This window comes from Phacochoerus africanus, chromosome 2 (genome assembly GCF_016906955.1).
Source record: "Phacochoerus africanus isolate WHEZ1 chromosome 2, ROS_Pafr_v1, whole genome shotgun sequence".
NCBI classification, from domain to species: domain Eukaryota; kingdom Metazoa; phylum Chordata; class Mammalia; order Artiodactyla; family Suidae; genus Phacochoerus; species Phacochoerus africanus.
In genome coordinates this window covers 233,142,739-233,158,304 of record NC_062545.1, presented here as the reverse complement: position 1 = coordinate 233,158,304, position 15,566 = coordinate 233,142,739, and the positions used below count along the sequence as shown (strand labels likewise).

General features: G+C 39.5%; 1 protein-coding gene across 3 annotated transcripts in view; it reads right to left on the bottom strand.

Moving 5' to 3' along the window:
- The window catches only part of CEP78 (centrosomal protein 78), a 31,699-nt gene extending 17,338 nt beyond the window's left edge, over positions 1-14,361 (bottom strand). For 2 of the 3 annotated variants that reach the window (XM_047767809.1, XM_047767810.1), the window contains exons 1-8: positions 13,836-14,361; positions 10,410-10,582; positions 10,243-10,315; positions 8,869-8,972; positions 6,749-6,923; positions 4,179-4,292; positions 2,176-2,240; positions 1,223-1,334 (exon numbers count right to left, since the gene is read on the bottom strand). In XM_047767809.1, the coding sequence (XP_047623765.1) occupies positions 1,223-1,334; positions 2,176-2,240; positions 4,179-4,292; positions 6,749-6,923; positions 8,869-8,972; positions 10,243-10,315; positions 10,410-10,582; positions 13,836-14,088 (1,069 nt within the window). In that variant the 5' untranslated portion in view covers positions 14,089-14,361. The remainder of the gene's footprint in view (positions 1-1,222; positions 1,335-2,175; positions 2,241-4,178; positions 4,293-6,748; positions 6,924-8,868; positions 8,973-10,242; positions 10,316-10,409; positions 10,583-13,835) is intronic. The other variant, XM_047767811.1, reaches the window with a different exon arrangement.
- Between the last annotated feature and the right edge of the window lie 1,205 nt (positions 14,362-15,566).

Sequence of the window (15,566 nt, the reverse complement as noted above, 5' to 3'; positions counted from 1 at the left end):
GTATTGCTTGATAGGATAATGGAATCAGAGGTAGTTCCTTATATTTTTCATTATTATGCTAATATAACACCTTTATAAAACCTAAAAATATTCAAACAATGCATTTATGGTAAAATACACATAACAGATATGTTATCATTTTAACCATTTTTAGGTGTACAGTTCAGTGATATTAAGGCAGACAACAATTATTTAAAATTTTAGGTAGCACCTGAATAAAAGATTTGTTGTTCACTGGTGGTCTTAAATGTATTTAGTATCTAACTAAAGTTACCACAAACCTTTTTCAGGGAAATTTATTTTGCTACCTTTATGTTAGATCTTATTGTTTTACTATTTCAAAATTCATATCTACTCAGAAGAAAGAGTCAGTTTCACAGCAGATTTGGTTTAACAAATGCCATTCATTCTTATCATGGGAAAAAAAAGGTATTTGTGATTATAGACAATGTGTTTCAGAAAATATAAAGTTAAGCTCTCCTGGCAGCAATACAAAAGTAGTAGTAGAACTGGATTATACCAAATTTATATATTCAGAAGGATGTGAAACTTATGTTATTGGTTGTTAGAGGGTTTTAAAGGGTTTTTATTACATTTGGTCACAAAATTATAGGCTTAATTTTAAAATCTTGGGTTAACTATTATTTGGAAAATTAAATACACATTATAGTAAACATTTACAAAATGTTTTTTAAAAATGTTCCATCTGGGTCAATAAACTTGTTTATAGAATTCTTTTATAAGGATTATATATATTTTAAGTTTTTTTATCATAGAGAAGTAAGGTATTACCCAATTCAGTAATAATTTGCAATGAAGAAGGGAAGAACAGGAAAATTGGAACTGGGTAGAAACTTTGTTTCTTATAGCACAAATGGTAATTCTTCATTAAAAAAATTATCACTCAAAAACACCACTGCTAAATCGTCATCAAATTTAAATTGCTAAACAGAATTAATCATCAACCAGGAAATATTTTCAAAATAATGAACTTTTTATGAAATTCAAACAATAATTTTATTTTAACACCTTTTAAAATTCCTTTATTAGTCTACATTTTATAAATTCTCATAATATGTATAAAATGATTATAGTCCTCCTAATATGCATAGAGTTAATAATGGTTGTTACCACTAATACCTTAAGAGATTTTAATTTTGGTACACTGGAATACACAAGGGGTAAAAGTTCTAGTGGCATTAAAAAAAAAAAAAAGGATTACCAATTCTAATAGTAGCTTTTCCTTTTAGGCCACTTCCCAAAATTATAGTTCTCTTTTTCTGTCTAGCGCCTTTGAATGGTTCCTTCACTGATGGAGAAGTTATCCACTGGTACTGAGAGAGAAATAATAAATATGCTATTGCAGTTACAGGTAATTTATGAGGGTTTGATCGTAACTAGAAATTAAGATATTGTAAGTTAATAAAAGGTTTGCAATCTGCATTTCTGGGAACCTAAATTTAAAAAATCACACAGTATTTTCAAAAACAGAAAAGCCATTTGATTTGACTAAAAACTTGGTTTAAGGAGTTTCAGTTGTGGCTCAGCAGGTTAAGAAATCAATATAGGGAGTTCCCGTCGTGGCGAAGTGTTTAATGAATCTGACTAGGAACCATGAGGTTGCAGGTTCGATCCCTGGCCTTGCTCAGTGGGTTGAGGATCTGGCGTTGCCGTGAGCTGTGGTGTAGGTTGCAGACAAGGCTCGCATCCCACGTTGCTGTGGCTCTGGCACAGGCTGGTGGCTACGGCTCCAATTAGACCCCTAGCCTGGGAATCTCCATGTGCCACGGGAGTGGCCCTAGAAAAGGCAAAAAGACAAAAAAAAAAAAAAGAAATCAATCAATATAGTGTCCATGAGGATGTGGGTTCGATCCCCGGACCCAGCCTTTCTCAGTGGGTTAAGGATTCAGCATTGCTGCAAGCTGTGGTGTTGGTCGCAGATGTGGCTTGGATCCAACATTGCTGTGGTTGTGGCGCAGGCTGGCAGCTGCAGCTCCGATCCCACCCCCTAGCCTAGGAACTTTCATGTGTCGCAGGTGTGGCCATAAAAATAAACAAACAAAATCTTAGTTTAAGATGACAGAAAAGTACTTTTATAATTTTATCTTACTAGACAAAAGAAGAAAAATAGGAAATTAAAGAAAAATTCTTCTACAGAACTAAAATATGTTATACCTCTGACTTGGCGCTCCTCCCATTCTGGAGAACTTTTTTGATCACTGCTTTCATCATAGAATGATCTAAAATAAAATAAACTGAAATTAGAGTAACTGTTTCCCCATGAGTGGTTATTCCTATTTAAAAGCAAAAGCCAACTAATTATGGCTTTTCCCATAAAATGAAATATGAAATCTACATTATGTAATTGTATATCTATTTCCTCCTTTGTGTATTCTAATTTTTTCCTCAAAAGCCTAAGATGCCACCTTGCAGACTGCCTCCAATAGCTACTACTTTGGCTGAAGCAAAGGTCAAATTTAAACACTTTGCATCTAAAGTGGCAAAGAGTCTAAGCACTGTCCAGATACTTACCTAAAGGGCACCTAAGAAATCACACCAATGTCTTGATACTCCCTTAAAGCTGCTCCTCCCCTCTGCCCCTTTCTTCTATGTGGTGCCACCCAGCTGTAAACATAATCATCTGGGACTTGCTTCTTTGTTACTATTTCCTTCATACCCACACCCAAGCTATCTACAAGTCTTGTTAGCTACACCTTCAAAATACAACTTGAATTCAACCACATGTCACTTGCTCCAAACTTCCAACCGAAGTTAAGCCATAAACATCTCTTGTTTGGACCACTGTGACAGTCTCCTAACTGGTCTCCCTGTTTCTCTTCTTTATCCACACTGACCCCTCTACCCCCAAGTCTATTCTCTATGCCAGAATCATCTTATAGAGACACTATTTGCATTATGTCTTCTTCCAGCTCAAAACCCTCCACTCATTGAGAATAACACGTGTCATTACTCTGGCCTCCAAGACATTACCAAATCAGGCCCCTGGTAGCTCCTTGCCCTCATAGCATACCACAATCTTCCTCATGCAGTGCTCCAGCCATGTTGGCCTCCTCAATTTTCCTTAAATACTCCATCCACCTATATGCCTGCATATTCATTGCCTCCTTGTCCTGGAATGTGCCTCCTCCAGATCTTCCAAGGCTTGTTCCTCTCTTAAGGCCCCACTCAAACGTCACTTTTCCAGTGAAGATGCCCCCTAACAAATCTATCCAATGTAGTCCTACTCACTCCCCTCAGTCTCCTTTGCATTTCCTACTATATAACATTACATTATCTATCAGTTTACTTGTTTCTATCTGAGCTCCTCCACTAGACTATAAGCTCCATTGGGGCAAGACTTTATCTCCCTGGTTCACAGTTTTAGCCTAGTGCCTAAACCCATATCTGGCACACAAGAGGCATTTTTAAAATTACTTGTTAAGGAGTTCCCATTGTGGCTCAGTGGTTAACGAATCTGACTAGGAACCATGAGGTTGTGGGTTTGATCCCTGACCTTTCTCAGTGCGTTAAGCTGTGGTGTAGGTCGCAGACTCGGCTCGACCAGTGGCTACAGCTCCGATTAGACCCCTAGTCTGGGAACCTCCATATGCCATGGGTGCAGCCCTAGAAAAAGACAATAAAAAAAAAAATTACTTGTTAAACTGACAAATGAATAAAGTACTCTTTCCAAGGATTCAGAGGTTCCACAATTAGAAAATAATGCTTTTGGTGGAAACAGGCGTATTATCTAGGTTTGCCTCAATTCAGAGTAGCAGTCAAGAGCAATTTACAAGTAAAACTAATTTTAATTAGTAAATTATCTGCTAAAAACATAAGGGAATTGCAACATTAGAAAAGTAGAGTTAACCCTTGAACAACATGGGTTTGAACCTCACAAGCCCACTTACAATCGGATATTTAAAAAAAATACATGTACTACAGTCCTACACAACCCAAGGATGGCTAAATCCACAGAGGCTGAACTACTGACTGTGAAGTTATACCTGGATTTTCAACCATCTGGGGGGGGCAGCACCCTAACCCCCATGTGGTTCAAGGATCAAGTGTATTAAGTTAGGAAAATTGAGCACATTAGGCTTTAAAAATTGTCAACACATGAACAGATTCTTTTTGTTTGCTATTTGTTAATCAATAGAAAAAAAAGAGAGACCACATACCAACAAGAGGATTTTTTCTTATATCCAGAACAACCAGAGTTCTATTTGTTTCAAGGGCCTTTAACAAAGCCTTTGCTCCTTCATTGGTGAGGCCACACTGCTGCAGGTCAAGAGCTTTAGATGAGAGATAAAACGTTACTTGCTAACTCTATACAGATCTATACAGATAGACAATGCTCATTTATTCAAATGTGGAAGAGTCTTGCACAAGACCAAACATGGCAGGCTTTTTAATTTTGGGATATTGAAAAAAAGAGAAAAGCACATGCATAACATAATGCAAAACCCAATTAAAAAACTATTCTTGAATTCATAATGATTACCCTCCCTTTAGTACTAATAAATCACCCACATATTTTAGTTACAGAACTGAAGAATAACTTCATATATCCTATGAGCAAAAAACATCACAAAATCAGTCTCACTACATAATTAGCAAGGGTGGGAGTAGCAGTGTACACCTCGCAGGCAAAAATGATAGACCTCAGAAATTGCACTGTATTCTTTTGATCATGATCTTGAGCTCCAAACTACTCTTGAAACTAGCTAAAAGAGGGAAACAAAATAGAAGAAACACAATACCTGTTAGTTTTAGAACAAAAAAGACAAAGAAGTCAAGAGGATACCAATCCAAAGAATGTGTGAAGAGAGAATATATGCTAAAAACCTATCATGACAGAATGATGGTCAAGGACTCTTTCCAGAAAAGGTTAGACAGGGAGTCCTCTGGTGGTCTACTGGTTAGGACTCAGTGGTTTACTCCTGCAGCCAATCTCTGGTCTGGGAACTGAGATCCCACATTAAGCCACTGTCGCAGCCAAAAAATCAAAAAATAATAAAAAATTAAAACAAAGGCTTATAAAGTTTTGAAAGGAAAAAGATCAGGCCAAAAAACAGAATAAATGATCATGAATTCTACTAGTTTAGGGGCTGAACAAGCTACTTGTTTAAACTAAAGGGATCATCACAAAAACACAGGTATAAAAATTATTACATAAAAGGAAATGACTGCAAGTCTTTTTAAAAAAGTGTTATATATACTATTACATTAAAATAACCAGAGTCTTTCAAAACCCCATGACATACAGGATAGCAAGTCAGATGTAGATTTCTGACAGAACATTTTACAAAACTTAAAACTTTCACTACAGAAGAATGGACATAGGATACAATTAACCAAACAACCAAATTAAAGAAAACGAGCCAGTAAATCTTAATAATTAATCAAATGAATACAAAATATAATAAAATGTGCTTATTCTAACAGATTAGGCCAAGACTATGCAACAAAAGCCTTAAAAATGCATATACCCTTTTGCTTTTTTAGGACCACACCCAAGCCACATGGAAATTCCCAGGCTAGGGGTCAAATCGGAACTACAGATGCTGGCCTACACCACAGCCACAGTAATGCAGGATCTGAGCCAAATCTGAGGCCTACACCACAGGTCATGGGCAACACCAGATCCCCAACCCACTGAACAAGACCAGGAATTGAACCCTCATCCTCATGGATACTAGTCAGATTCGTTTCCAGTGTGCCACAATGGGAACTCCCACGTATATACTTTTGATCCACAAAAGAAATGATCAGAGATGTAGACAAGGACGTGTATCAGAGTACTGTTTATAACTGGACTTAGCTTATTTAGAAGAATGGCTAACCTAAGCGTACTATGTCATATTCATATAATGGAACACTGAACAGTCACTAAAAATGATGTAGTAGATATAAATTTATTGACTTGTTAAGAGGCTCATACTGTATTAATTGAAAAAAGTTATAAAATTTGGAGTAATCTTGCTTGCATAAAAAAGGTGGAGGTACTCATTTTTGTAGTTTTCCAGTATTTGAAAGTGCCATAAACCAGTGTCTGTGAGGGCTCAGGCCTCACATATGCTATTGGGGTAGACTATAAACTGGCAGGGCATTTCTGGATGGCAATTTGGCAACATGTATCAAATGTCTTAAAAGTCTATCACACTTATGGGAGCTCCTGTGTGGCTCAGCAGGTTAAGGATCTGGCATTGTCACTGAAACAGTCTGGGTGGCAGTCCAGCCAAAAAAGAAAAAGTATATCACACTAGTCATTCCACTTATAGTAACTTATTCTATAGAATTAATCCCTATGGACAGAGATGTATATATAATGTATTCACATTGTTTTCTGACAGGGAAAAGCAAGCTGCAAAGATCTGATTAAACTACAGGACATTGAAACAATGGAATACTATATAATACATAAAGGAAAAAAGCAGAGATATGAAATATTAAGTATACTACAATTCTTTTTTCATAATCCCTAAGTGTACAAATATAGTTACAGGAAAAAACAAGGCTGAAAACATATACACCGAAGTGAACAGTGATTATGTCTGGGTATTAAGATTATAGGTAACTGTTTTCTTGTTACTCTCTGTTTTCTATAAAGAATATATGCAATTTTTAGCTAAAAGCAAAAAGAAGGCCACTGGAAAAATGAGGCTTTGAAAAAAATCCTATGATAACAGCAGCATGCCAAAACCTAAGCATATTTATTATATTCAATATTTTCAATTTTAGAATTTACCTCTAAGCCATAAATCCTCACTAAGAGATTCTGCAAAAGCACTTGCACCAAGGTCACCAATGAGCGTGTTGCAGTTCAGGGTGATTCGCCTCAAACCAGCCATACAGTCAAGATCAGGTCTCCTGTAACGAAGACTCTCAGCCCAAGTTTCTTCATGCCTTCTGATGGTCTGATACTTCAAAGATTTAATAGGATGAAATTAAGATGCTTGAAGAGGGAAAAAGAATATGCCTACTGACTATTGCTTCTTATGTCAGACAGAGACTAACATACACATTCCAAGTATATATGCCAGGAGAGTCAACCTGAGAAATTAAAACAGTCAATTCTGGCTTAGGAGCCTAGTGACCCAAATTCCAGTTTGCCAATGATCAGACTGTAGCCACTGGACGACCTGTTTTTGATTAGTTATGTAAACTTTGACAACTCAATTAGTCCATGAATTTTATTTTCTTAATCTGCCAAATCAGGGAATTAGCTCTAAATTCTATTACTGAGGCTCTAAATTTTATTATTCTGTCCTCCAACGGTCTCCAAACATTTGGCTGGGTATCCCACAAGTAAACATTTTAACATGTATCTTATTTATTAATAAGTTATATAAATGAAATTCTACACATATGCTTTACGTACATTGTAAACTACACAAATATTTTTTATTTTAGAAAAAGTTTTTTAGGCCACACCCATGGTATATGAAGTTCCTGGGGCCAGGGATAAAATCCAAGCAGCAGCTGCAACCTACACCACAGCTGAGGCAGCTCTGGATCCTTTAACTCACTGTGCCAGACCAGTGATCAAACCTGTGCCTCTACAGTGACCCGAGCCGCTGCAGTTGGACTCTTAACCCACTGTACCACAGAGGGAACTCCTACACAGATATTTTTCAAATGATAAAGAGTTTCTAATATTTTCTCCTCCTAACTCCTAAGGCATTATATTAAAAAACTATTATTTACAAAATGGATCTCACAGGGTGCTTAGGGTACACACATTAACTCTGGAAGCCTGGACTCTGCAAAGCTAGTTTGACATGCCTTAGAAAACCAATGGGTTGACATGTGCCCAAAAGTTTTGTCTAAAGACATATTCATGTCTTTAGAGTCATAAAATAAATTTTGATAACAGGGAACATGGACTTTAAGAGAAAAAAAATCTTATTACATTCCTGAACAAATAAAAGACTCAAAGTTCCTTTGATACTCTAAAAGGAAAACCATTAGTGTCCTTTTCCATTAATAACAACTTACAAAAGAACAAGAAAAAATAACAGAAAATACACAGTGCCTATCATGTGCCAGGCACTATTTATACAAATTAGTTGATTTAAGCCTCATAATGAGGCACAGAGGTTAAGTGATTTATCCATGGTACCAGCAAGAAATGGGAGATGAAATTTGAAGGCCATGTGGCTTCTGCACCCAAGCTCTTAACCATTTTGTGTCCCAAGGGTCAAGAGATTTGCCCTGTACAGGCCCAAAGAATTTGTGGGCCATACAGTTTCTGTTGTGACTACCCAATTCCATTGGTATAGGGTAAAAGTGGCCATAGTTACCATGTAAACAATGGGTGTGGCTATGCTCCAAAAAACCTTGCTTTACAAAAACAGGCAATGGGCTGAATTTGGCCCACCAGCCAGTTTTCCTATTCTGATCTGTACCATCAAACTATTGAAAAGTCTTCATATCAAGTTATTAAATATTTTTATACCTAAATACAGTAATTATAACCACCATAAACTTATTTAGGCATTATTTTTAAAAATATATTTACAAAATGCTAATGCAGTGATTTTTATTAGTTTATAAAGTATAACAGCTAATAAATACTTGATTCATTTAATTCTTGAAGACTATTATGGCATAGTTTCTTCACAGTATCACCATAAACCTTTTCAATAACTAACAACACACAAAAGCATTTTTATTATGTATTACATATTAAATCTCTTATTCCTAAGATTAGGTGGACTACCTTTATTAAATGGTAGAATCTCAAACTGAAAACTGGTCATATTCGTTAAACAAAACTAAAGATGCACTCACATGTATCAAAAGACAAAAATTACTGCCATTTGTACCAAAATATATGTTTCCATGAAAGTTTAAACATAAAATCACCTTTAAGATCTTGGCCATGTGATCTGCTCCCTGCCATGTCAGATTACACCCCGTGAAGTTTACTGTCTTAAGAGTGATAGAGTTCTTTATACCTTGACAAATAACTAAAAGGAAAAAAAAAAAAACCACACACACAATAAGATGAAGAGCCTATACACTCGTCAATTTTGACTTATTTGCTTTTCTTTAGTCAACTGGAGGTTTAAAGCTACATTCTTTTTTTTTCTTTTTTGGCCACCCCGTGGCATATGGAGTTCCAGGCCAGGGACCAGATCTGAGCAGCAGTTGCGACCTAAGCTGCAGCTGTGGCAATGCCAGATCCTTAACCCACTGTGCCGGGCTGGGGATCAAACCTATGTCCCAGCACTCCCAAGACGCCACTGATCCTGTTGAACCAGAGCGGGATCTCCTATAGCTACATTCTTAAAATCATCTACAATATACCCCAAGAGTAGATGGATTGGTGCATTCTAAAATGGGTCAGTAACAAAGTGTTATTCCAGTTTACAGCAAGAGTTTAATTCTATTTAGATACTAAAACTGAATACACTGAATACTGGAAACTTTACTCCCAACCACTCAGTAAGGTACTATATGCCTTTTAAGACATAGGGGGAAAAAAGGAAAAAAAAAATCTAAAAAGCAAAAGATTCTTCCTTTTTTCATTGCCAACAATAGACCCCAATCTTGATTATCAATCAACAATTTAAATGTCAGCTATAAACCCATAATGTTATTAGATGCTATTCAATATACTAGAGCAATAAGAAAGAGAGGACTTCAAATTCTGTCCCCTTAACAGAAATGTAGGCTTCCTTACCCCTCCAGACCACTACTGGACACAGGGAACACCCACTGATGCCCCAAGAGCCAATCAACCGTCACCTTCTTTATGATTACTTCCACCATACACCCCCACCAACACCACTGAGTTTGCTGGCCTTTTATATGCTCTTATAGTACTTTGCATATTATTTCCTGTTTTAACACATAACACGGGGCATTATGATTGCAGATCCATGTTTTAACAATTAAAGATAATGATGATTTTTTTGCTCTTTACATCTTGCTATTTCTCTTCCCATAATATTTCTTGAGGGGAAACCATAAAAATATAAACAAATACACATAAAGAGAAAATACAAAATGTGTAGTTTATGGCTTAACATAAACTTAAGTAAAATTAGTTCTGAGAGTATCCAGCATGACACACTTCTACAGTACAAATGAGATTAAACCAAGGTTTGAGCAGGTAGAGGAGACAATCTAGGTAGAGACAGCATCAAGAAAAGGTACGGACAGAAAATACCATGGTGTACAGGGAATCACAAGACCAGTCTGATGGGAAGAGACTTAAACAAGATTGAAACTCACTTTCTAGACCTCCATCTCCAACTGGACAATTTGCAAGTGACAGGTGCACCAAACTAGCCGATTTATTCAATCCCTTTAATGGGGAGAAAAAGTTTAAAATTTTATTGGTTTAGATAACCCCAAAAGCAACTATCAAATGTTGGCAGAACACAGTGAAGAAGGCTTACCTTTGTTAACATGGTTAAATCTCTCTCTCTCAGAACAAGCCCATTTAGCTCCAGGTTCTTTAGTGCACTTGATGCACTTAAACAGCATTTAAGAGCTTTACACAACTGAAAGGTCACATCTTTATTTCTTATTGCAGGAACACGACTTCTACAAAATTTATTTCTGTCAGAACCTAAAGCCAAATTATTGTAAAATCAGTGATTTCAATCATACATTTTGTCATCATTAAAAAGCATCTGCTCTGTGCTAAGGATCAGAAATGATGACTCCCGCCCTTAAAAAGCCCACTTTAAGAAGGGACAGAGGTAAATGCAAAACTTCAACCACATTAAATAAATAAACATAACATATATTCACAGAGGTTCTATGGGAGCAAAAAGTTATTATCTAAGTGATGGCTTCAAGATAACCCTGAAGTTGACTCCAAAAAGATGATGAGACTAAGCAGAGTAAGAGTGAGAGGTGCATTAGCTGCAGAGGGAGCAAAGACACCCAAGCCTGACACCTGCTGGGCACTGTAAATCCTGCAGGTAAGGATGACCCATGGCCAGGAGCACAAGTGGGAGAAGAGACCGAAATTAAAATAGAGATGTTGGCAAAAGCAAGCCTGGGAGACAGTACACCTTTTATCTTATAGGTGAGCCAGGACTACTACTGGCTCAGTAAGAGTGCCTCCACTGGTTAGAAAAAGATGCTCTGCTGCTGAAGGACCAATTAGATAAAGGGAATGATTAGAAAAAAAAATGTACCTACTTTAGGTAGACTAGAAAAAAGCACCCCTTCCTCAGGGCCAAAAAGTCCCATGAGATCTGGTAGAGCACATTTCAGATTTCACATTCCGGTACAGAACACAAGCTGTGCAACTAACATGCACTAACCTTGTGCGGGCAAGTCATTTTAAGCATTATTTTAGGCATATCTTTTTATTTTAGAAGATTACTCAAGCTGAGTAGGAAGAAGAACTTAAGAGGAACTGAGCCCAGGGACAGCAAAACCAGCTAGGAGCTTCTGCAATAGTAATATGTAACAAGGACGAAGAAACAAAGCTGAGGCTAAAGTCTACAAGCTAGACCCACTGGCTGCAAGAGATAAAGAGGGTCCAGTGAAGGAACTGTGAAGATAATGGGCTCTGCAATAAATTTCTCTTATATTCAGTGTAAAATATTAGGCAAAATTAAGTACAGTATAGCAGCCTTGACTCTAAGGTCCCTTCCAGCTGTAATTTCTTCTGATTTCTAAGCTATTACTCTGGTTAAGTAAAGGACCATCAGAGGTACAGAACAGTTCCTACACCTGAATGAGATGCAGAGAATAACCTGACTTCTCTTCACTAGAGATGAGCTGAACTGTCCTTGCAAAAGAAACAACAGATGGTGTGAACCCCAGATCCTAGAAAAGGGCCAGGCACATGATAAGTATTCAGGTCTTAAAAAATAAATGAACAAGGGAATTCCATTGTGGTGCAGTAGGTAAGGTATCTGGTTTTGTCACTGCAGGGGACCAGGTCACTGCTTCGGCACTGGTTCAATCCCTCGCACAGGCTTGATCCCTAGCCCAGGAACTTCCACATGCCGCAGGCATGGTAAATTGATTGATAGATAGATAGATAGATAGATAGAGTAAACAAATAATCATTTCCTCTCCTAGATCTTCACATCCTTCCTCTTCTGGCTACTTACTCTCAGCTTATAAATACAATCAAGTGTGTCCACTTAAAAAATATCTTTCAGACCTATGATTGTTTTGGATCTTCTCTGTGTGTAACCTAAATCTCTCCCATGCCTTCATATACCTGTCTTACCCAAGGCCCAAATCTGCACCTTGGGCCCAGACCTGTCTATCAGGCCCCTCTAAAGCACAGAAGATGAAGTAAGATCCTCTTCCCAACTCCAATCCCTCCCTACAGTGTTCTGCATCTTACACGATGCTGCTGCTGTGGACTGTCCTCCAAGCTGGCTGCCCTCCTTCTAACTAGTCCTCAGGCCCCATTGCTTCTGTCTCTTTGATCTATGAAATCCAGTCCAAACTTATTATATCTCGATCTAGACTCTTAGATTACAATTCACTCAGCACCCAATCAACTGCCTTCCACATGAGGGTCAGAGGGAGCTTCTGAACCAACAAGTCCATCTCATTGTTCTTTAGTGTTTTCCATAGCTTTCAGGATAAATATCCAACCTTTTGACAGGACAAACAAGACCCTTTTCTGTTTGGTCCCAAGAGGTTTCCAGTATCAACTCACTTCTTTCTCAACCCCTGAGTTCCAGTCCTGTAACTTTGTTTTGTCATATTTTCTTATATTTCTTAAACTCTGACAAACTGCTGCCTCCTTGCCATCCCAGGAGCATCAACACATCCTTAGAATGGAGGACACACATAGATTTACAAGGAGATCCTGCTGAATAGCATTGAGAACTTTGTCTAGATACTCATGTTTGTCTCCTGCTGAATAGCATTGAGAACTTTGTCTAGATACACCCTCTCACAGAAGAAAGGGTGGGGGAAAAAATGTAATTGTAATGTATACATGTAAGGATAACCTGATCCCCTTGCTGTACAGTGGGAAAATAAAAATAAATAAATAAATAAATAAAATAAAATAAAATCGGAATGGAGGACACCTTCAAGAGGCCTATCCTGAACTTTCCCTTCTCTGTAGCACAAAAGCCCACTTCTTCCAGAGAAGTACTGTGCTTGTGTTTACTTGCTGCCCAGGAGAAGAGAAGACCCCCTAGGGCAGAAGCCTTGCCTCCAGAAGTGCTTAGTTCGGAATGAACTCATTCAAGTGCCACAATACTTTACATACATAACCTGCTTAATTCTAAGAACCCATGGAAAGAGTGATTCTTAAGGCCATTTTACAAGTGTGGGGATTGTACTTCAAAAGCAACCTGCCCAGGCCACATAGAGTGTAAGCCCTGTAATTCAAACCCTAGGCTGCCCTCACACCTGTGTTCCCACTATATGATACGATTAAAATAAAATTTTTTTTTCTGAGTCCCATCTTAATCAAAAGGATACGATGCCAGGATATATCAATTTCCTAACTGATTTGTTCTGTACCAGGCAAAGTCATGTAATAGGCCAGTTAGAATCTGTCCAATGCTTAACGATGCCCATACCAGGCCAAGTCATCAATAAATCAGGTAACATATGCAGAACAATTAACGGAGCTCTAAATTGTGCTAAGTGTTCTACAAGCATTTATAGAGTGGATCCTGTTAAGCCCATGTTATAGATGAGAACACTGAGATCTAGAAGTCTTATGGCACTCGGCCAGGGTCATCCAGGTGGTTGGAGACTTAGGCCCCACGCCTCGACTACTGTAAACACACCTGGGCACTGGGCACCGGTTCTAGCGCCAAGGTTCCACCTCGCACCCGCGCGGACAACAACCAGGGCCTCTGGAAGCGGGAACTACAAACCTGTCTCGCCAAGCCATGGCTGGAAGAAGCTCTTGATACAGACCAGAGGCAGATCTTTATTATTCTTGAGGGTGCTCAGAAGCGGCGCCCAATCCGCCAAGCGGAGGCGGTCTGCGTTGAAGTCCAGTACGCCCTCCCGCAGAGAGGCGCGCACGGCGGGAACTGGCACCGAGTCCTGCAAAGCGCATAGGTACTCGTAGTGCGAGAAGAAGTCGGCGGCGCTGTCGCGACGAAGCTTCACCGAGTCGATCATGGCCCCAGCGCGGCCTGAAAGGTCGCCAGCTGCGGACACGCCGCCTGCCGTGGACCGGGGTCGCCACCCGGCCCTTGGGTGCCCACCGCCCGGCGGCTGCTGCCCCTCAGCGTGCGCAGTAGCGGCCAGAAGACGCAGGGCCCCGGGACCCAGCTAGGCCGACCCTTCTCTGCTGCGCTCCCGCGCCTCCTCCCGCCCGGCAACACCGGCCGTTACCACCCACCCCTAAGCACTCAGCCGCGGCGTGGTTCAAGCCAGCGGGCGGGTGCCCGCGAGGGCGGTCCTCGAAGACGTCAGCGCGCTCGCCGTACGTCAGCACGCAGACCCGGCCTCCCGTGGGGATGGGGCCTGAGGTGGAAGGCGGGAGCTTTGAGTCGTCAGCTTCGACGTGAGGGCGGTGCAAAAAGTAGGATTTGGCGGGATTTGGGTTTTACGAAAAGCGTTTACTGACTGGTTCGAATAAAAGTGGGGTATGGATATAGCCACGAATTTAAAGAGTTGTCTAGGAGTTCCCGTCGTGGTTCAGCGGGTTAAGAACACGACTTAGTATCCATGAGGATGTAGGTTGGGTCCCTGGCCTCGCCCACTGGGTTAAGGATTCCGCCTTTGCCGTGAGCTGTGGCGTAGATCGCAGAGGCAGCTCGGATCTGGAGACTTGCTGTGGCTGTGGTGTAGGCCCGCATCTGCAGCTCTAATTCCATCCCTAGTCTGGGAATTTCCAAATGCCGCAGGTGCAGTCTTAAAAGGAAAAAAAAAAAGTAATCTAAACCCCTAATGAATGTCTGTGCTTGCACCCCTCAGGAGAGAGTACACTTGATAAGGGATACATGGACGACGAGCGAAAGTCATCTGGAGTCCATTAAGTCGTTCACGTCTGTGTTAATTTCTGCAAAGCACTTTAAATTGCTGTATTTCTCCTTACCTCACACAATTGTTGGCAAATGGTAGAGTGTTCCATACATTCAAGACATTATCGTGGCTAGTAATAATCACTTGATGGTGTTTTTGACCTGATGATGATGCCTAACTACTACTTTCTGTCTCCCACTGTTTCAGTGTGATATCATTCAATTTTTCTAACAACTCCACAGAGAACTTACTGTTGAATGTCCACTGTACAAAAGAAAAAATGAGGCACAGGAAGTGGAAGAACTCAGACAGCTGGTGTTTAATTTAACAAGGAGGCCTTTAGATTGAGATGGCTGTAATGCTGTTGCAGCCTATGTAAGCCAAGGAAAATCTAAGCTTGTAAATGCCTCAGGGTTACAAAATTGAATGCTAAAGACAGCCAGTCACAAACCAAAAGTAGGCTTTAAGCTATAGCAAATCAGTAAAATTTCCTTGCTTTACTTCTGCCCTTTTTAAATAAAAAGTTCTATGCAGGTCCTGTGGGTGGAGCACTCCTAACCACTTCCAGTTTGGTGCTGCCCTGAAATGAATCTGTTTTGCTTAAATAAACTCTTAACATTTTAAATATA